The 21,368-nt window shown below is 48.3% G+C and overlaps 1 protein-coding gene across 2 annotated transcripts; it reads left to right on the forward strand.

Annotated features, from left to right (window-relative positions):
• Positions 1–7,212: 7,212 nt before the first annotated feature.
• On the forward strand, positions 7,213–16,107 carry Btnl10 (butyrophilin like 10). Of its 2 annotated transcripts, XM_029483219.1 has the most exons (6): positions 7,213–7,386; positions 8,061–8,147; positions 8,315–8,668; positions 9,403–9,681; positions 11,446–11,628; positions 12,573–13,153. In XM_029483219.1, the coding sequence occupies exons 2-6, from the start codon at positions 8,063–8,065 to the stop codon at positions 13,151–13,153; spliced, it is 1,482 nt and encodes a 493-aa protein (XP_029339079.1). In that variant the 5' UTR covers positions 7,213–7,386; positions 8,061–8,062. The 2 variants fall into 2 exon arrangements, with proteins under 2 accessions (XP_029339079.1, XP_021033236.1); XM_021177577.2 differs by lacking the exons at positions 11,446–11,628; positions 12,573–13,153 and adding an exon at positions 15,790–16,107 and having other exon boundaries at positions 9,403–9,659.
• The last annotated feature ends 5,261 nt before the right edge of the window (positions 16,108–21,368 follow it).

The following is a 21,368-nucleotide window of genomic DNA, read 5'->3' on the forward strand; positions in this document are numbered from 1 at the left end:
TCTCCCTCTCCCTCTCCCTCTCCCTCTCCCTCTCTCTCCAAAGCCTTATGGGGCTTAAGCCACTCATCTCTGACCTCTTAAGAATCTTCTGGGTCCCACTTCTTCCCTCTTCAGCGCCCCCCCCCATATAAGAATGGCCAGTCTCAATAAAGATGACTTCAGTCCCCATGTCCCCATCCAGTCCCTGCCATAAGTCTTAAGAGGCCAGTTGGCAGGTCAGGACAGAGTCCCTCCAAGAACCTCTGGAGCACCACCAGCACTCTCAGGAATCCATTTCACAGCTCCTTAAATCTGTGTTCCCTCTGCTCCCTGCATACCTGCATCTCATTACTCTTAGGTGTGAGGCAATGACTCAAACCTAGAAGCCAGGTCCACGCTAGCTTTTGGTGAGTGTTGATGGATGGGCACTCTGACACTCTGGGTTAAGCTCAGCAAGAGCTGAGAAAGGCTCTGTCACCCTCAATCCACACCAGCATCTTTGTGACTGTCAGGTAGGTCGTTAGGGGATGTACTAACTGTTCTCTAGTTTCCATCAATTAGAGACTAGAAGTGTTGCCAGGTAACCTCTGAAGCCCACAGCAGAGACTCTCCCTCTAAACTCTCAGCTGTAGACTCCGTAGACTCTGTGCTCCTCAGTGAGGAAAACAAACAGAACTTGATTCATGATTTGATTGTTCTTGCTCTGTTACTACCAAAATTTCATGGCACTATTGCTGTACCAGAATACAGAGTTTGGAGTAAACCGAATCCCTGTTCCTAGACTCATGGTCACTGATATTTGGCTCCAGAATAAAGTATTTTCTTTCCCTTTGAGGTAAAAGCTGTGTTAATGGCAGCCCATACTAGCTTGGAGATCCATAGCTCCGCTGACTTCCAGGACTTTGTGGAAAGTCCTAGAATGGCCCAGAGAATTTATAGCAAGTGCTGACTCATGCAGTTGCATGGGATTCGACAGCTACTGCATAGCACAAGAGACCACTAACAGAGTGAGCAGTGTGGTGTGAGAGAAAACGCTCGCCAGCTACAGAGCCAACAGGGAACGAATAGCCACAGTGTGTGAAGAACTTGACTCCTGACGCTCGGGTCCAACGTTGTTTAAAAGAAGTACAAATAATGGCAAAACAAACCAGAAAGAAATGTTCAAATCCCTTAGTCCTCAGAAAAATGCAAACCTAAACTATGTTGGGATTTCATCTCACCCAGTGCAGAACAACTACCATCAAGAAAGCAAATGTGAGGGAGCCAAGGAGTGACTGCCAGGCACAGTTGGTAGGAATGTGGATTAGCACACCCACTGTGGAAATGCCCGTGGTGATTCCTCACAAAACTGAAAACAGAAAGTGTGATTCTGCTACGCCATTCCTGTGAGCATCCCCTAAGAATCTAAGCAAGCAACACAAAGGAAGAGAAAATTACCCATGAAAGCAAAGCACGTAGCTCTCACTATAAAGGGACCGGGTGTTCCCTCCTTCCTCCCACTCTGTGTTTGTGACAGGGTTCCTTATAGTCTAGGATAACCTTGAACTCTTTAATCTTCCTGACTACCTCTAAGGGCAGAAAGTATAGTGGGCACCAACAAGCTTGCAAGAGATATCTATTTTGAGCCAAATCTGAATGTATCGTGGTCCAGGAACACATCTTCACGTTGTCTCCAACGACACTGAGCACTGTGGACGTTTTTTACATGATTCTTTTATCATCACAAAGGAAAAAGAAAGTCCTAGGGGCCGGTAAGATGGCTCAATGGGCCAAGGTGCCTGCCTCCAGGCCTGAGTACCGAATTTTGATATCCAGGACCCAAGTGGTGGGGTGAGAAAAGTGACTCCTGAACGTTTCCTCTGATCTCTACATGTGTCATGGTAGCCATCATTTGAGAGTGTCTACAAACATTTGAATCCGTTAAAGGAAGAGTTGTGTGTGGTCTATTTGCAGTCTTTTCCTGGTCACTGCCCACGAGGCTGGGATGGAGCCACTACAAGAGGAGTCTAGACCTCCAGGATCATTCATAACATAGGAAATTCCACAAACGGTTTTACAAAGGCCTGTGCCACCAAACAGTTGTTTGCAAGTTTATTATCATCATATGGTTCCTTAGTTACTAGGGAGCAGGGAGGGACTTTTCTGGTTTAAGCCAGCCACCCTGGCCATCCTTAGCTTTAAAAGATCCAGTGCTAGGCCTAACCATTGACAATATTTTCTCTGGCTTGAAGCCTGAGATGGAGCTTAGTAACTCCTCCGTGGTGAACTCTTAGCTCCCTGCCATCTGTCCTTCAGTAGTCCAGAGATGAATGTCCAAAAGAGACTGAGAAAGCACAAGACCTTAGAGAAATAAGGGTTTTCCCTGCTGGGGGCGAGGGGGGTTAAAGGAGAAGAGGTTTATGGAATATAGACCCTTGGTAGGCTAGCTACCTTTGATAGACATTTTTTCTTTTCTCGTGGGGTCAGCTTATCTCAGACCACATGCCCTTTCTCCCCACTGCTCCACCCTTATCCTCTAGGCTGCTGTTAGACTTACAGCTTGCCTATTCTGAGGTTTTTCTTCACCTCCTAAACGGTCTCCCAGCTGCCATTTGAGCCCATTCTTTTATTAATGAAATTAAGAACCCCAAGAAGGGACCTTGATTTCCTGGGTATCATAATGGCTCCTCCTGAACTCCCCCAGATGTCTGGTAACACTTGTTGCCTGTCCTTCCTTTTAATTCTTCCCTAGGTGGACAAAATAACTTCTTTCCTGCATCCCCAGATGACATCAGTACTTTCTGCTGTAGACCTGTGAGCCCATGGCAGCAGGGTCCTGAAGACCCGGGGGCGCAGGGTGGGAATCTTTGTGATGTACGAAGGCAGCAGCTTACTGAGACTCTTGTGAGCTGAGAAGGACCTGCTCTGGAGGTCCTCTAAAGGGAAAGTGGCAAGGACCAGGGGCAACATCTGAGGACCTTTGGGTCAGCCTAGCCAGGAATGGAACATTTTCCCCGGTGAAGAGGCTGTTCTACATCTACGAAGCTACACCACGCCACTCCCCTTCCTTCTGTCCACCGACCCATCTGGCACAGCAAGGTTCCCACGGCAGGAGCAGCTACAGTCCTGGGGCTATCAGCACAGCGTGAGTGGTGAGCTCAGGACACAACCCTGTAGTTGCTACAAACGTGACGAAAGCCAGTGCAGTGGACGTTGTGCCTGCTGAGGTGGAGCTCTTTGGTGAGGCCCAGGAGCCTGGGGACCACTTTCAGAGGACCTTGAAGAGACTTCAGAGGTCCCTGCTTAGGGGCTTAGGAGCAAACCTGATGCAAGTGGAAACGGGGAGAGCCAACGGGAACTTTGTACAAATAAACTCCCTGGTTCCGTCCCAGGGAAGGAAGGAAAAACAACAAACAAACAAACAAACAAAAACAAAAAACCCTCTAAAGACACACAGATGTAGTGACACATAAACTCCTGCAGAGGGCGCCAAGAGCTAGAAACGCCACTAAGCGAAATTTAACCTTCTGTTTGCTGTTAATTTTTATTAATTTCATTCCGAGAGGGTGGCGTGTACCACTTTTCACCTCACCTCCTCTTTTCCTTTTTTTTTTCTTTTTCTTTTTGTTGAAGCTAAATTCACACAGCATAAAACAAACCACATTGGCACTTAAGACATTCACAAGTGTTTTTCAACTAGCACCCATATCTAATCTGAAAATAAACTCAGTGCCTAAAATAAGGCCTCAAAACCACTATGCAACCCAACCGTTCCACATCCATTTCCATCCCCTCCATTACTATGCATCTTAGCTGAATCCCTAACTAGCCCCCGCGGTTTGTGCTTACCGCTGAGGCACGTGGCTGGGTATCTCTTTAGCTCCCAGCTGAACCCTCTGGACCATGCATCACCGTGGTTGGAGTAATGTACTCAGGCCTGAGCCAATAATAAAAGAAGGCACACTCTGACTCAGTCTCCCGTGGGTCTGGGGGAAGCATCCCAGACAGCAGACCCCTTAAAGTCCCGGCATTTGAGAGGTAGAAGCTGAAGGATCAGGGAAACCTTTTTTGAAAATAACTTTAAATAAATGATAAAATGAATTCATTTTTAACTGGTAATATTAAGATTATACATAATTATGGGATAGCCCTGGAGTGATAATGTACAGGTGTGTAATGTACAGGTGGAACACCTATCTCTTCAAACATTTGTCCTATCTCTTTTTAAAGGGAAATTGTTTACGTGAATGTGTGGTTGAGTGACAGTACACACAGAGGCCAGAGGTGTTGGATCCCCTGGAGCTGGAGTTACAGGTGGTTGTGAGCTGCCCACTGTGTGCTCTAGAAACCTTTCGTGAATCCTCTAGAAGAGCAGCAAGTACTCTGAGCCACTGGCCCATCTCTCCAGCCCTGTCCTACTGTTCCTGTCTAATCTGTACAGATCCTCTGTGATCAGTACAGGTGCTCTGTGATCAATACAGATCCTCTGTGATCAGTACAGACCCTCTGTGATCAATACAGATGCTCTGTGGTCAGTACAGACCCTCTGTAGTCAGTACAGACCCTCTGTAGTCAGTACAGACCCTCTGTAGTCAGTATAGACCCTCTGTGATCAGTACAGGTGCTCTGTGGTCAGTACAGACCCTCTGTCATCAGGACAGATCCCCTGTGATCAGTACAGATCCTCTGTGATCAATACAGATGCTCTGTGATCAATACAGACGCTCTGTAGTCAGTACAGATCCTCTGTAGTCAGTACAGACCCTCTGTGATCAGTACAGATTCTCTGTGGTCAGTACAGACCCTCTGTAGTCAGTACAGACCCTCTGTAGTCAGTACAGATCCTCTGTAATCAGTACAGGTGCTCTATGATCAGTACAGATCCTCTGTGGTCAGTACAGACCCTCTGTGATCAGGACAGATCCCCTGTGATCAGTACAGATGTTCTGTGATCACTGTGATCAGTACAGATCCTCTGTATCAGTGCATTTGCTCTGTGATCAGTACAGATCCTCTGTGATCAATACAGATGCTCTGTGATCAGTACAGATCCCCTGTGATCAATACAGATGCTCTGTGATCAGTACAGATCCCCTGTGATCAGTACAGATGCTCTGTGATCAATACAGATGCTCTGTAGTCAGTACAGATCCTCTGTGTTAGCAGATCAGCACTTCTTGCTATTTAACACTTACCTCAGCATCCATTGATCAACCCCTTTGGCCCCAGACTCTGTTCCACAGCATTCCACTCTCACCTTCTCTGAGATCAACATCTTAGCTGCCATGTATGAGTAAGCTAGTGCTGTGCTCATTTCTCTGTGCCTGGCTCATCTGACTTAACATAAAAATCTCCAGTTCTGTGCATCTTGTTGCTAATGATAGGTTTCGCTCTGTTCCGGTTGCAGAGTCCTGCTGCCTAGCTTTTCGCCCTCCAGTGCTGTGGGTTTATTTAATTTCTCTTAGCTATCAAGAATAGGGCTGGCCAGGTAGTGGTGGCATATACCTTTAATCCCAGCACTCGGGAGGCAGAGGCAGGAGGATCTCTGTGAGTTCGAGACCAGCCTGATCTGCAGAGTGAGTTCCAGGACAGGTAGGACTATTGCACAGAGAGACCCTGTCTCAAAAAGAAAAACAAAACAAAACAAAACAAAATCAAAAAAAAAAAAAAAAAGAAAGAAAGAAAAAGAAAACCCTAGAGTGAAGTGCATTCAGCGTGCATCCATCATGTTTACATACTGGTATAATTTCCTTTGAGTGCATTCCCTGTGGTGAGACGCTTCATAGGGTAGTGTTCTTTCTAATTTTTTGAGGAATCTCAGTGATAGGTTATTTCTCTGCCGCTGAAACGAGCCAATTCAAACCAGATTAGATTATATTAAAGGCAGGTTTATTGGGAAGCTGCTCTCAGGTGGGCAAGTTCACAGGCCCCAAGGATTGAGGCTAGGGAAGTCGCCATGGGAAAGGGATGGAGGGGAGAGAGAGAGAGAAGAGGAGACCAGAATGTCTGGATTATATAGGGAGGAGCCTCTGGGGCAAGGACAGCCCAGCCTCTGGGCAGGAAAATTTAAGGTGGGGGCAGGGTATGCCAGGTAGGGACTAAGGGATGCTGGGAGAACCTGGAGGGCAGGTCTGCTTTGATATGTAAAGTAAGTACCTCAGTCCCTTGTCCCTTTCTGAAACCAAACCCTCAGGCTGCTGAGGGCTTCCTCTAGATAGTGTAAGTCCTCCGTTCTGACTCACAGGAACAGGGAGATGAGTTGCAAGGGGCACTGCTGCCTAGCTAACATAACTCATGGTTTCATGTGGCGCCCCCTGGTGTTTTTTACCAGAAGGTGCACCCCAAGGAGACAAGCAGAAAAGACCTTGGGCCTGGACTTTCTTATTAGTGCCTGGCCTAGAGCACCTAAGAGTCCTACACCGCCGGGTGTGGTGACTCATGCCTTTAATCCCAGCACTCGGGAGGCAGAGGCAGGCGGATTTCTGAGTTCGAGGCCAGCCTGGTCTACAAAGTTAGTTCCAGGACAGCCAGGGCAAGACCCTGTCTCGAAAAACCAAAAAAAAAAAAAAAAAGCTACACCATTTACTGAGTTAAAGTGAGCACTCTGCCCTGCACAGAGCCGAGTGGCCCTCCCTTACCCAAAGCCTCTAGGGACACCAACCCTTTTAAGTCAATAAGAAGGACAACCAGGTCAAATAGAGCCTGGCCCAGTGCCTCACGCAAGTGACAGGTGTAAGACTGGCTCTGGTGAAGCTTCCAGGACCTTACAGTGATGGGGCAGAGGGAAGAGATGAGGAAGGGTTTGCCCTGGATTTCTGGACAGGAGTTTCCACAGCCAAAGCCAAAATCCTGTCACTTTCCATACCTTGTCACAATGTTCCCAAAGGCAGCGGCACCAATGTGGCTGCTCTCGAAGGTCTCAATAACCAGAATTTATCTGAACTCCCCAACTCCTACGGCTGGCTAGGATCCCAGCACGAATAATAGATGTCCTCTTCTTTGGGCTCCTGATGTCCCCAAGTTGGCCCAGCTGCCACCCTCCTACAGGCCACCTCCCCTCATCTCCGTGCCTTCCCTTATCCCTCATCCCAGCGTCTTTATCTTATATGCTCAGTACAGCTGGCCATATGCCCCTTAGGGAGTGTTGTTTTTTTTTTTTTTTTTTTTTTTTTTTTTTTTTTTTTTTTTCTGTCGCAACTGCCCTTACCGAAGGTAAGAGTTAATTATTTTCTGATGGCAGTGACCAGACTCAACAGAAGCTGGTGAGCTTGTCTATTCTTCAGTTTCTAGGCTCCCCTCTCATATCGCTGGGAGACAAGGCTTGATCACTTGGCTTGTGCCCTGCCAATCTGAAATTCTCAGGGAACCAAACCAACTCTGACTCCCTCAAAGTCAGCAGAACCTGGAAAGCAGGCAGCCGGCTCAGAGGTAAGTGAGTGTTTTCCTCTTTAATGGCACTCCTCCATATTTTGGGTTGGACGTCTCCACATGCTCAATGGGCAGGGAGAACCTGTGGCTGTCCTAGTAAGCCAAGATGGAGCCACACAAGAGCCCTTGCCTACAGGACACACTAGATATGAAGGGCAGCCTAAGGCTGTACCAGGAAGGGCTTTTTGGAACTGGCCCCCAGTTACCAAAACACACTCTCCAAACAGATTGTGCTAACTACCCTAAATTCCTGAGTTGGGGGGGGGGGGAGGTCCTCATCCTGCTGAGGAGGGAGCTGTGTCCTCTAACCCTAGCTGGAGGGTTCTGCTAACTGTCTCAGGGCAGTTAGACAGTGGAGGGTGTCACAGGGTTCTGATGACCCGAGAGTTGCCTACTGGAGCTAGTTTTTCTCCATGTGCCTGCAAAGGGCAGGAGCTTGGGTATAAAGTCACACAGGAGTGGGTGGTGGAGGGAGCCTCACTCACACACAGGGCCAGCCGCGGGATTCTGCAGGTGGGGTCTGTGCGGAACAACCCTGTTACTAGGACTAAGAACTCATGTGGTAGGTGAACAAGCAGCTCTCTCCTTTAAGCTGTTTCTCCATTCTCCTATTAGATCCCTAGCTTCTCTCTCACCATAACTAATGTGTATCTAATTCTGTGTGTCCCCAATAGATATGGCAAGGGCACACCCTGGAGATGTTATTCTGCCAAGCATCTTGGTCAGCTTCATCCTCCTGCAACTCCTGACTTCTGGGAACGGTAGGACGCCCCTCCCTTTTCTGACCCTAGGAGCGCCCAGCGTCAGTTTGGGGCTTCCAACAAAGCTTGGGGCTTAAGGGAACTCTCAAAGAGGAAAATGGGGGCACAAGGGGAGCCCCTGCCTCCTGCCTGTGACCTAACCTAGTCCTTCCCTTTGCATCTCTAAGGAAAATCAGATTTCCTGGTCCTTGGACCTCCCCACCCACTTCTGGCCATAGTTGGTCAAGACAAAGAGTTGCCCTGCAAACTGTCACTCAACATCAGCGCTGAGGGCATGGAGCTGAGGTGGTACAGGGACAAGCCCTCATCAGTTGTGCACGTGTACAAGAATGGGGAGGATGTGTATGACGAGCAGATGACGGAATATAAGGGAAGGACCTCATTCAATGGCAGCCATGTGGCCAGGGGAGAGGCCGCTGTGAAGATCCACAACATCACAGTGTTTGACAACGGGACTTATCACTGTGTGTTTAAGGAGTACACATCCCACAGCCAGGCCACCCTGTGGCTGAAGGTGGCAGGTGAGGTTTCGTGTGTGTGTGTGTGGGGGGGGGTGTTTCTACTCCTCAGCTTCTCTCAGCGTCAGCCAGGATTCCAGACCTTGGTCCCCAGAGCCCTGAGTCCTAAGGCTGCAGAGGCTTTGGTGACACCTGCTTCTAGGCAAAGCTGTTTTCCCCGCAAGCTCTGTGTATGGTGTAGTTCCTGTCTGCCTTTCCTTCCTCACACCCTTGTACCAGAAAGAGAGCACAGATGTGGGGGAGGGGGTCAAGGCATGGGAACAGCTGGGGGAAGTGGAAGGAAAGAGACTGAGAGGGAGAAACGGGAAGACAGTGAACAGGAGACAGAAATAAAGTGAAGAAGAGAACAGAGGGAAGGCAGGAGCCAGGAGAGATAACAAAGAGAAACGGGGAGAATGGCAAAGAGGCTGAAACTGCTGAGAGTGGAGAAAGTGAGAGACAGGAGGGAGACAGGAGAGAGACTGGGGTTGTTTGGGGCTATGGAGAAGGTTTCCTAGGTGACAGACCCCAGCTCCTTCCTCATTCTAACAGTAGGAAGCTTTGGGTTTTTTTTTTCTTTCTTAACCCCACCCCCATTTCTCTCAACTGTTTTATTTGGGATGAAGGTATTGCATTAGTAATGTCATCACACTGATGTGGTCCATGCAGATTCATAGAACCTACTTAACACCTGCAAGCCATCCCTTCCCACCAACTGTAGCTGCAGGATCTGAGCTGCTATCTCTTCCTTCCTCCAGGACGGGGCTCGTCCCCCAGAATCCGTGTGACTGACACCCAGGACAAAGGCATCCGGGCCGAGTGCACCTCAGCAGGCTGGTACCCCGAGCCCAAGGTGGAGTGGCTGGACCTTAAAGGACAACCAGTGTCTGCTGAGAGTCACTTCTCAGTTTCAGCCAGCACTGGCCTCGTGGCCCTGCTATCCATTGTGACTCCCCAAGATACGGCTGTGGGGGGCCTGACTTGCTCCATCTCCAATCCCCTCCTCCCAGAGAAGGTGACCGAGACTTACCTGCTGGGTGAGTAGCTACTCAGTTCAAAGACAGCAGAACCTGGCCCTGGGTGCCAGGGATGTTAGGAGAAGGCCATGCAGGCAGAGCCAGAGAAGATCTTCCCTTCAGCCTGGCCAAGAGGGTCGTAGGGATATTGGTTTCCAAGACGATGCAGGGATAGGGATGCAGGGAGATCTACTAGGGAAGCAAGAAAGATTCACCCTGATACTGGCTTTTCTGTTGCTGTCGATGTTTTTAAATGGATCTTGGTTGTTGTTATTGGGGTTTTTTGTTTGTTTGTTTGTTTGTTTGTTTTGTTTTGTTTTGTTTTTAGAGAAGTTTTAGTTGATGGCAAATTAAATCAGAAAATGCATAGACTTTTTCTTTAAAAAATATTTTTATTTTATGTATATGAGTGTTATACTGACTGCATGTAAGTACAGTGTGTGTCTGCAGTATCCTTGGAACTGGAGTTACAGATGGTCGCTGTGAGCCGCCATGTGGGTGTGGGAAATGGGATCAGGGTTCCTCAGGAAGTGCAGCAGAGCTCCTAGCCACTGAAATGTCTCTCCAGCTCCTGAGTCTTCAATACACCTCATCTCATGGTCACAACGCTCTCAGTTATGAACTCCCAGAAAGGGAGCATGACAGGAATGAACAGGCAAGAGCAATCAGGCTCAGCAGCAAGTATGTAGGGCTCGCCAGTGCTGGGTGCTCGGGGTGTGGACATGGGAGAGTGGTTATCTGTTCATTGGTACTGCACAATGCCTGTAAGTCCACTACATTCCCTCTTCCCACTTAATGCCTGGAGAACCGGACCTTTTTTTCTTTTCTTTCTTTGCATGGTTTTGCCTTTCCATGATTCAGCTTTGCCTGGTAGATACTGAAAAGGCACCATGGCCAAAGCCACTTACAGAAGTAAGCATTTAGTTGGGGGCTGGCTTACAGTTTCAGAGGGTTAGTCCATTATCATCATGGCAGGAACCATGGTGGCAGGCAGGCAGGCAGGCAGGCAGGCAGGCAGGCAGGCAGGCAGGCAAGCAGGCAGAAATGGTGCTGGAGAAGTAGCTGAGAACCCCAGTTGCAGGCTGAGAGAGAGACACTGGGCCTGGCATGGGCTTTTGAAAACTCCAAGCCCATCCCCAGTGACACATGGCCTTCAACAAGACTATATCTAATCCTTCTCAAACAGTCCCATTAACTGGGACCAAGCACTGAAACATCTGAGCTTATGGGGGCCATTCTCACTCAAACCACCAAGCCTATAAATCATTTCTGTTGGGGGCTGAATAACTATCCCACTGTCTGGATAGATGACAGTTAGTTTACCTAGTTAGCTACTAAAGATTAGATGTAGCTTATCATGTAAATTTTTATTTCTTTATAATCCTTTGCTTTTCAACTTTTTTGTTTGTTTGTTTGTTTGTTTGTTTGTTTTTAAGCTTATCACTATGTAACCCTGACTGGCCTGGAACTCACAATAACCATGCAGTCATGAGGCTCCACCCTCAGGACTGTCCCACCTCCCATAGCCTACCTGCACCATCATCTAAGAGACTGGGATCTCAGTGTTTTGGGGTACACAAACCCTCAAGCTGTAGCGCTGAGTATTGGGAGACAACTCATTTTTTTCTGAACCCTCTTTAGAAAGGTCTACCAAAAATTGTATTCCTTGACTTTGGAATGGTGTGTGTGTGTGTGTGTGTGTGTGTGTGTGTGTGTGTGTATACGCATGTCTAACAAAGACGATCCCCTCCTGTTTTATTCTTGATGCCTTTGGAATCTCCTTAGCCTCCCTGTCCAGAAGGCCTCTGTCCACGGAAAGCGGACCAGCTCTGCCTTTGATCCTCACCGCTCTAGGGCTGGTCTCAGCAGCAATAGCCTGTGCCTTTGGGAAATGTCACAAAGAAGAGCATAAAACAAATCAAGAAGAGGAGGATCCAGGAGCCCGTGATGAGGCCGGGCTCTTCCACGGTGAGTGGGGCCTGACCGTCACACCAGAGACCTGCACGCCAGGCTCTGCTCTGAGGCGTTGTCTTTGTGTCACCCAACACAGCAGGGACAGAATGAATGGCTAGTGGGGATTTCCCAGCTACAACCCACCCAGGGAAAACCCTTCACCACCGAGAGAGGCCTTGGTGAATTATTTCTCACAAGTTAATTCTGCGCAGACTACAGGGCCACCTTCTGGGCAATGGATAGACAAGCGCTTAAAGCTTGAGTCCTTTTCCCACTACTGAAACAAAATGCCTGAAGCTGGGTGATTCGTAAAGGAATGTTTATTTAGCTCACATTTGGGGGCCTAAATTCCCAAGATCAGGTGGTTCATATGGTGAGGGCCCCTTGGCTGTGTCATATCATGGTAGATAGCAAGACAGAAGAAACAAGGAATTTGAGGACATATGGGAACTACCCAGGGTCCTCAGAGAACTGAATGGTGTTCCCATGAATGCATCACCTTGGACAAAGCTCCACCTCTGAAGTTTCCCCACCCCTTACTGCTCACACTGAAGACCAGGCTTCTAACACACAAAACCTGAGGGCACATGGCAGCCACATGCAACCCACAGAAAAGCCCACATCTGGGGTTCCAAGTCTTCTCTCTGCTGGAGATTGTCTCTGTGTTAGTTAGTTCCTCTCTGTCTCTGTCTCTCCCGCACAGAGCCTGGCCTCTGGCCTGGGTTTAGTGCACACTAGGAGCTGTCTCAGGCTGTGCTCACACCTCTTCAAGTATCCCTCATCCCTGCCTCCCTCATTGCCTGAGGCATGGAGAGCAAGGTAAATGGAGACAGTGAATGATGGCTAGAGATGGATGGGGAAAGCTTCAGATAGGAGACAGAGCTTGAATCCTTCATCCCCACAGGGCCAAGAGGCCAAAAGAAGGCATGGGGATACCTGTCACTTTCTTCTCTCTACAGTGAGTCTGTCCCTGGACCCTGAAACTGCCAGTCCCAAACTCATGGTGTCTGAAGATCAGAAAAGCGTGAAGCGGCTGCTATTTGACCAGGATGTGTACCCCAGTTCCAGGAGATTTAACCAGGACCCCTGCATCCTGGCTCAAGAGCGATTTGAGGCAGGGAGACATTACTGGGAAGTTGAGGTTGGGGACAGAAGGGCCTGGATTCTGGGTGTGTGTCTAGAGAGTTTGGTACGAGAAGGAAGGATCCCCAAGTCACCCCAGCATGGCCTCTGGGCACTAGAGTTTTACAAGAAGAAACTCCAAGCCCTCTCCTACCCCCGGACTTGCCTGTCTCCTCCAGAGCCCCTCCGGCGGGTGGGCATCCTCTTAGACTTTGAGGCAGGGCACATCTCCTTTTATAATTCAACCAATGGCTCTCTGATCTATGTGTTCTCTGGGTTCTCCTTTTCTGGTCCCCTGCAGCCATTCTTCTGCCTCTGGACCCATGACCCCAGACCCCTAACCATCTGCTCGGTGGTCACAGAGACCAAAGAAGACACAGAATCTTCTGGAGATCCCGGCCTCCCTGGGGACTCCTGAGATGTCCTTAAGAGAGGAAAGCTCCTGCCTTCTTGTGCCTCCTAACTCCTGGCACGATCTATCCCATTCCTATATAAAAATATGATGAGACACCAGGGGCTGGCTATGCTCCCCCTGCCAAATTTCTGTGCCAAATGCTGACACCACTCACCGGGGTCAGGGATTTCTGAAGGCATTGTAATTTGGAGATGAGACATTGAAAAAGATTGTGGATAAGGGGAGTCATTTATGTACCTTAACCTCATAGATCTGGTACTCTTATAAGAAGGAAGAGTAGGACTCGGAGAGATGCCACTCACTAGCCAAGGAGACCAGCAATGCCCTGGTCTCATATTTGTAGCCTCTGGGACCTAGAAAGTGGTTCCTGCCAAGTGAGAATCCTGGGAATCTCCTATGTTGCCTTCTTTACTATGGCTGCCCTCTCTCAGTGAGGCAAACTATACAATCAGCACACCAGGGGGTATTCCTGCCATGCACTTAGAGTGTATGTATGTATGTATGTATGTATGTATGTATGTATGTATGTAGACCATCCAGTCCAGTGGTGGGTGTGTTGTGGTTGCACAGTAAATAACAGTCGTACCCTCCCTTCTCACTCTCCCTCCATCTAGTTCATCTCTCACCTGTCCACTTCCTCTCTTTCCTCTCCCTCCTTCCCACCTTCTTTCCTTCTGTTAAATGATTTTATTATTTTGCATTATGTGGATGTGTGTGTGTCTGCGCACACAAGTACGGTGCCCACAGAGGCCAGAGGATAGCATCCGATCCCTTGGAACTGGAGTTAGAGAGTTTGTGCGTTGACAGAGGATGCTGGGAATGAAACTCCATTCTTCTGCAACAGCAGCCAGGGCTCTTAATCATAGAACCATCTCTCCAGTCCCTCTCCCTTCCCTTGTTTCTTTTCTTCCTCCTCCAATCTATTTCTACCTAAATCTCTTTCTTTCACTCACTGTGACAGACTAGTTCAAGTCACACAAAGGCAAAGATCCCAAGATTCCTAAGACTTTGGTCAGAGTTCAGTGAGGACAGAAACCACATCCATGTTGAAAGAGAAAACAGATGAGAAGTGGGTTTTAATGGACCCTTGAGAACACAAGTGCTGGACCCAGCTCTCGGCTACCTGAGAATCTTCCACTCCAAGACTGCGGCAGCAGGAGGAAAGAGCCCAGGGAGTGGGTGCTGCTCCATGGTGCCTGTTCCATAGGGACTGAGGAAAACGCTCTGTCTAGTGCTGCGAAGCTGGTGGCCCCAAGAGAAACAGAGTCTCACCATCCTGCAGACCCAACATTCCCTCTTGCTGTTTGTTGCAAGTTCAAGCAGGGATTGTTGGTGTGATTGATCTGGGGGTAATCAGGACCCCACTCCAAGGGGCCTGGGGCTTTTAGGTTAAGAGCTCTGGCCTAAAAGCCACTAGTGACTCTTCCCTCTACATTCTGGAGACCAGAAATCTGAACTGAAGTGTTGTCAGGGTTGGCTTCTCCTGAAAGCATGGGAAAACCAGGCCTCCCTTCCAGTGTCTGGGGGAGTCTAGTCCTCTTAGCTGGCAGTCACATCACTGCAAATGCTGGCCCTGTGGTCATATGGCCAGCTCTTCTCTGGTTCTCCTTAAAAATTTTCTCTTAGCAATCCAACTCAGAGCCCATGTTAATGCCGGCTGGCTCCACCCAGAGGTTTGTAACTTGACTGCATCTGTAAGGACCTTTTCCTCCAAATGATGCTGGTCACAGATGCGAGAGGTCCTGACTCCCACATATTTGGGGGGACACTGAACCTACCCTAGTGGGTTGGAGTTGAAGGGTCCTGGCTGAGTGGTGGGCACCCCTTTTGCATTGAAAGCCTCCTCGGAATGAGCAGATCATTGTCCATAGGGACTGTAGTAGTCTATACAGGCTTGCAAGAGAAAGGTCCTCAGACCCAGACAAAGGTCACCTAGTGTCTTGGGTTCCCAGTCAAGAGCAGTTGGGGTTAGTCAGTGGAGAAGCAAGGAAATGTCACAAGCACAGGCAGCCCCTAGGCTGGGCTTTGGAGAGAGGCTGGCATTTATATAGAAAGAAATGGGAGAAGAGATGAGACCCAATAAACCACACACGCACACACACACACTGTCCCCCACCCCACCCCCCCACCCCACCTCATCACCTGCATGTTACAGTTTTTCAACCTTGGGGTAATAAAGTTTTAACTTTTTTTTTTTCCTTCTTTATCAGTGTGATACTTATATGTAACAAATTGGCCAGATAGAAAATGTGTAGATCAGAGAACCACCTGCCTCTGCCTCTTGAGCTCTGAGACTAAAGACGTGGGCCACCACTGCCTAGCTAGAGAATTTTTTTTTGGTTGGTTGTTTTAAGATTTATGTATTTTATGTACATGAGTGTTTTGTCTGCATGCATGCCTGTACACCAGGAGGTGGCACATGCATTATCTCAAAAGGAAGGCGGATTTCTGAGTTCGATGCCAGCCTGGTCTACAGAGTGAGTTCCAGGACAGGCAGGGCTACACAGGGAAACAAAAAACGAAACTTTCTCTCTCTCTCTCTCTCTGTCTCGCTCTCTCTCTCTCTCTCTCTCGTGTGTGTGTGTGTGTGTGTGTGTGTGTGTGTGTGTGTGTGTGTGTACCTGTGGAGGCCAGAACAGGACACTGAATTCCTTGCAGCTGCAGTTAAGGTACCTGTGAGCAGAGCTCACACGAGGAATGTTGGTCAGAGTGTACAGTCACATGGCAGCAGCATCAAAAGTTTAGAGTCTTTGTAAACGTTCCCTGGGACTTGTTGGAACTTGATCCCTGTCTAGGGTTCCACTCTAGGTAGGCACTTGCCCTGTAGAGTTTGAGTTTATTTTGATTTTCCATTTTGCCTTGATGGACTTATTTTGAAGTCAGTCCTTTTAAATCGTGGAGTATTACTGATACCACAATGTGGAGAACTTTCATTTTCTCCTGTTCTACGTGATACATCTCTGCAGTGACCCTTTCTTCCCTGTTCTGGAATTTAAAATAAACTTTTTAAAATTTTTTCTGTGTTAATTTCCTGTTTTCATAATAAAATACCTGTAACTGGGAGACATGAATCTTTCTTAGCTCACGTTTTTGGGGAGCTCATAGGAAGACAACCCGATGAATCCAAAGTGGGCACCTGCCCCCTTTGCACCATCCAATCAATAAACAGCTTTTCTCTCTCCTCCTGTCCTAGTTTGGCTTTTGTCCTGTTGTCAACTTGACACAGGCTAGGGTTGTTATGGGAAGAGACCCAGCTGAGAACATCCTTCCATCAGCCTGCCTGTAGGTGAGACTGTAGAGCGTTTCCTTGATTATGGATGTGGGAAAGCCCAGTCCACATGGGCGGTGCCATCTCTGAGCAGGTGGACCTGGGTGCCATAAGAAAGCACAATCTAGTAAGCAGTATCCATTCATGACTTCTGCTTCAGTTTCAGCCCTAATTTCTCTTCATGATGAATTATACCTGTAAGCGTGAAACCTTTCACAGTGCCTTGGGTCATGGTATTTTATCCTAGCAATAGAAAAGTAAAGGACAACTTCTAAGTCCCCTAGTGCATCTGGGACTGCTTAAATGAGGAACACCCCACTGGCCCATGTGCTTGGACACTAGGTCCCTGTTTGGTGGAGCTGTGTGGGTGGAGCCTTAATGGAGGACTTCTGTTATTGGGGCAGGCTTTGAGGGCTTATAGCTTCAATCCATTTCCAGTTTGTCCTCTCTGCTTCCTATGTGTAGCTGAAAAGGGATCCTTTAGCTGCCGGACCCAGCTGCCTGCTACCATGCCTTTCCTGCCAATACACACACGCCACCTGAAACTCTTAGCCCTTCCATTTCTTCTGGTCCTGACGCTTTATCACAGGAACTGAAAGGTACCTAACACAACAGCGGAATGGGGAGGGGAGGCAGAGTCTGACTTTCTGTTGTTCTCTTGCGAGTTGGGATAAGCAGGCTGGACCGGAACTCCGATTCACATTCACCTGCCTCTGCCTCTGCCTCTGCCTCTAGAGTGCCCAGGTTCGTTTAGGACTGAGGTTTGCACTCAGGCTTTTCTGTTTGCCGACCCAGTGAGGCTCCAGTGAGGCTCTCAGCCAACTGGGCAATGGCCAACCACATCGGTGGGCAGGGCTCTTCACCTACTTACAGTTTCTTCAGTGCACTGTCGTGGACACACAGAGCAACAAAATGTCACCAAATAACTGGGCCTTGCTTTGCTCGATTCTGCTGGGACATTAACCACCATGGCCGGTTCACCCAGGCTTCACGGAAAGTAGAAGGATGGTATCCCTAAATGCTGAACAAACCCAGGGGATCCCATGGGACCGTTGGCCTTTTACAACACTCCCCTATCCTGTTGCTATACAGTCATTCCACATCCTGCTTCCCTATTCTCCCTTAATTAGTGTGTGTGTGTGTGTATATATACACTGTGTCACACATATAAAGGTCAGAGGACAAGTTGTGGGAGTTGGTTCTTTCCTTCCAGTGTGGGCTCCGTGGACTGAACTCCCTCAGGTTTGGTGGCAGGTGCCTCTAACTAGTGAGCTTTTCTGACAGTCTCCTCCCATTCTTTCTTTAAAACTCCCGTGACCAATCTAAGTTGAGGTCAGGTCCTCTAAGTCCCTTTCCAAGCTGGGATGCTGCCTTGCTGCTTAAAACCTGTGTTTATCTTGTCTGGTTTCATCACTGACAAAGGAAAAAGAGGAAGTGAGCACCCGTTTACCCCCTCCCCATTTTAGGGGCCACTCACTCTAAAACTCTTCTGAGTCTCTTCCCAGCTACATTTGCTTATGGTGTCTTCGGATGCCCCCCCCCCCCTTCTTCTTTCTATGGCTTGTCTGCATGGGAGGCAATCATGTGAGGAAGATTCTAAAAGATCTTCTCACTCCTGGGAGACCCATGAGTAAAACCAGTGTGCGGTGAGCTGGGGAGAGCATGTATGGAAAGACCCAAGCACGGCTATCAGGATGACTCGGCACAACCCAAGCTTCATGACCCAAGTTCGGTCTCTGGGACCCACATGGGGAAGGAGAGAACTCGCTACCAAGAGTTGCCTCTGACCTCCACATGCTCACCATAGCGCGGGCACACAAAATAAAAAAATATAATACGAGGAGGAGGGAGAGGCAGAGGAGGAGAGGGATGTCTTGGTTGTTGGGGTGATCTCCAGAATTATTCACTTAGCCAAGCTTCATAAACTTTCTTAATGAAAAGTCTGATAGGAAGAGGAATAGAATTCCAAGTTCTTTAAGAATTGCTAAGATATAAGCACATTTTTTGTCATTTTTGTTCATATATATTTATATTCATCATCCAGGCTATATCTTTTTCTGTTGTCATCAATTCATTGATTGAGCTACAAACCACTTTGTGTGTGTGCGTGTGTATAGCTGTTCTGCCTGCATGTATGCTTGTGTACCATGTGCATGCAGTGTTCACAGAGGCTAGAAGAGAGCCTGGATCTCCTGGAGCTGAATACAGAATAGATACAGAATATTGTGAGTCTCCCAGGTGAGTGCCACAAACCAAACCCTAGTCCTCTGGAAGAGAAGCCAGTGCTCTTGACTACGGAGCCATCCCCTCGGAGCCTAGCTATGATCCACATTTATCAGTAAAATAATCGACCAAAAATATTCTCAAAAATAATGACCACCTTTAGGTGAGGGCGAAAACCAGCTGGCTGTAAATACGGGGAGCGCTTGCTTCCACCTCTTATTAACAATCTTCCTGAAATTTTGCAAATAGATGGAAATGGGCTAAAAACTCAAATACTTTAATCAAAGTATTTAGTATTAATATTAGTACTAGTATGCATAGCAAAGTACCCACCACGTTGAATTTTTTTTATCCTAATGTGGATGTAATGAAATAGCAATGGAGATACTACAGTACAAATTTTCTCCAAGGAGAGCACCAGATCAAAACGGTGATGTTGAGCCAAGCACTTGCGGGGACTAGTTCCTTTGCTCTTCGGCAGAAGCTGGATGGTTAACATACAATTAAATCAGGAAACTGACGCCTGCTGGTTTGTTTTGTTCGTTTGGTTTGTTTACTTAATTTGAGATAGGATCTCACTTTGTAGACTTGGCTGACCTATCCTAAATGCTGGGGTCAAAGCCGGGGGACAGTGTCTCCCAAATGAATCGTCAAGACAACCGAACCTGTGGAGAGTCTAAGATCTGGCTGAAGGGACCCCACCCTTTGTTTTGGGACAAACCTGGCTTTCTAACGTGCCGCACGGTACTGCCTCGGCCAGGCCACCAGGGGGAGACTGCCCATTCTGTTCCAGGTCAGGAGTCCTTTAAGGCTTTTCCATTAAGCTACCCAGGGACTATGGTTATCTCTGAAGAGCCTTTGGTAGTCACTGAAGGGCCCCCGAGGGTAGACAAAGCCTCAGCAGCTGGTAGCCTTCTGGGCATCCTTGCACTGCTGAGAGATGGATTAGACTGTCTTGCGCTGTGATCAGCCACACAGCTCACAGACCTCCGGGCAGGAAGTGGTTGGAAGCGCAGACAGCTGTGGCACCCGAGTCACCAGAGCAGAGGAACTGAAAGGAAGGGGCGAGAGATCCAGGAAGGATACAAGCTGACCACCAGAAATAAATGAACAGCTTACAACACAACCCTGACTCTTTTAAATGGGCACACCCACAGACACTAAAGGTGGTCCACAACCTAAAGGCTTTCGTTGGATGCTCTGTGGAGACTTGTCCAATCAGAAGAGCCCAGGAAGTCACCTCATTTGCATACTGCAGAATTCCATAAGCTTGACTTCTGCTAGTTTTATTTCAAGGCACTGATCCCTCAGAAATCCTTGTTTCCCCTGGCTGATAACAGATGATCTTTCTTCTTTGCCAGAACACAGAGCTGTCCACAAGGAGGTGGTGCTTCACCCTCATGACACCTACTAATAAGATTTAGGAGTGCATATTCCACCCTCACAGGGCAGTGTGTAGACCCGTGTTTAGGAAAGAGAGCAGGCCTTTGAAAAGGATGGGAGGCATGACCCTTTATGATTAAGCATGGTGTTGACCTCGAGTCTCTAATCAGAGAACCTCTTCCTGCAAGCAGTAAATGGAGAAAGTCTCTCTCTCTCTCTCTCTCTCTCTCTCTCTCTCTCTCTCTCTCTCTCAAATCGAAAAGAATCCGGGGCAGCACAGCCTGAGGTTTGCTCATGTCCTTTAGGATTGCCGGTGGGAGCTATGCTTTGCCTGCACCAACTCCTCCAGCTAGCTCTTCTTGGCTCTGAGAATCCAAGAACTGTAGAACCAGGACAAGCTGGCCTCTAACTTGCCCCAAGGAAACCATCCTTTTTACTGATCCACCTGACCCAGCAGTGAGTTGAGCACAGGTCACCAGATACCTGGTTGTAAGGCAGTCTGCTCAGCAGGTCTGGGATATGAGGGGGGGGGGGGCACGTAAAGGGAAAGAGGGGTTTGACAGAAGGCTGGGGGCATTGACCAGCCTGCAGAGCTGTTCAGTCTGAGGCCAGGGGGACAGAATTCAGAAAACCCTAGTCATCAGAATACAACCCTTACACAGGAACCACAGGGACTCAGAAGCTGCCCGTCAAAAGAAAAAAACAAAAAACAAAAAAACTTGTCCTGTCCCGCCCCAAAATAAAATCTTGCTAAAACCAGACTATATGTTTTGTGAGTTCAGTCCTGGCTGGCTTGCGTGCTGTATCAATGGCAGGGATGCATCGGTAGCTGTTCCCCTTCTAAAATCTTATCAGTACTTAGCCTTGTTTGTTTCCTTAAATCTCCTTAACAGCACATTCCTTTTCATGACAGTTTAACAGAGAATCTTTGTTTCAAACTCAGTTATCCATCTCCAAATTAAATTTCTCTCATGGAAATAAAGCACCTCAGGTGGGCAGCCGGAGGCACAGACCTTGTGGGTGTGAGAAGTGGCCTTTGAACTGACCTGCCTGCAGACAGCTGTAGCCAGCTCCCTTAACCATGAGGTGACTGGGGTGAAGCCAGAGCCACAGCCAGTTTTCACTAAGGAAGAAATGCCATAGGCTTCACCCCCGAGCCTCTCAGTAAGTCCCAAAGGGCAGTCTGCAGGGGAGGTGCTACCAGAGAGCCTCTGGATCATCAAGGCCCGACTAAATGACTTGCGTGTTAGAATACAGTCAGCATGCTTATAGGTTCAACCTCTATAGACTCAGAGACCAAAAATAACTGGGGGTGGGAGTGGGGACAACCAACTAACCCAAACA

Source organism: Mus caroli, chromosome 11 (genome assembly GCF_900094665.2).
Source record: "Mus caroli chromosome 11, CAROLI_EIJ_v1.1, whole genome shotgun sequence".
Taxonomy (NCBI): Eukaryota; Metazoa; Chordata; class Mammalia; order Rodentia; family Muridae; genus Mus; species Mus caroli.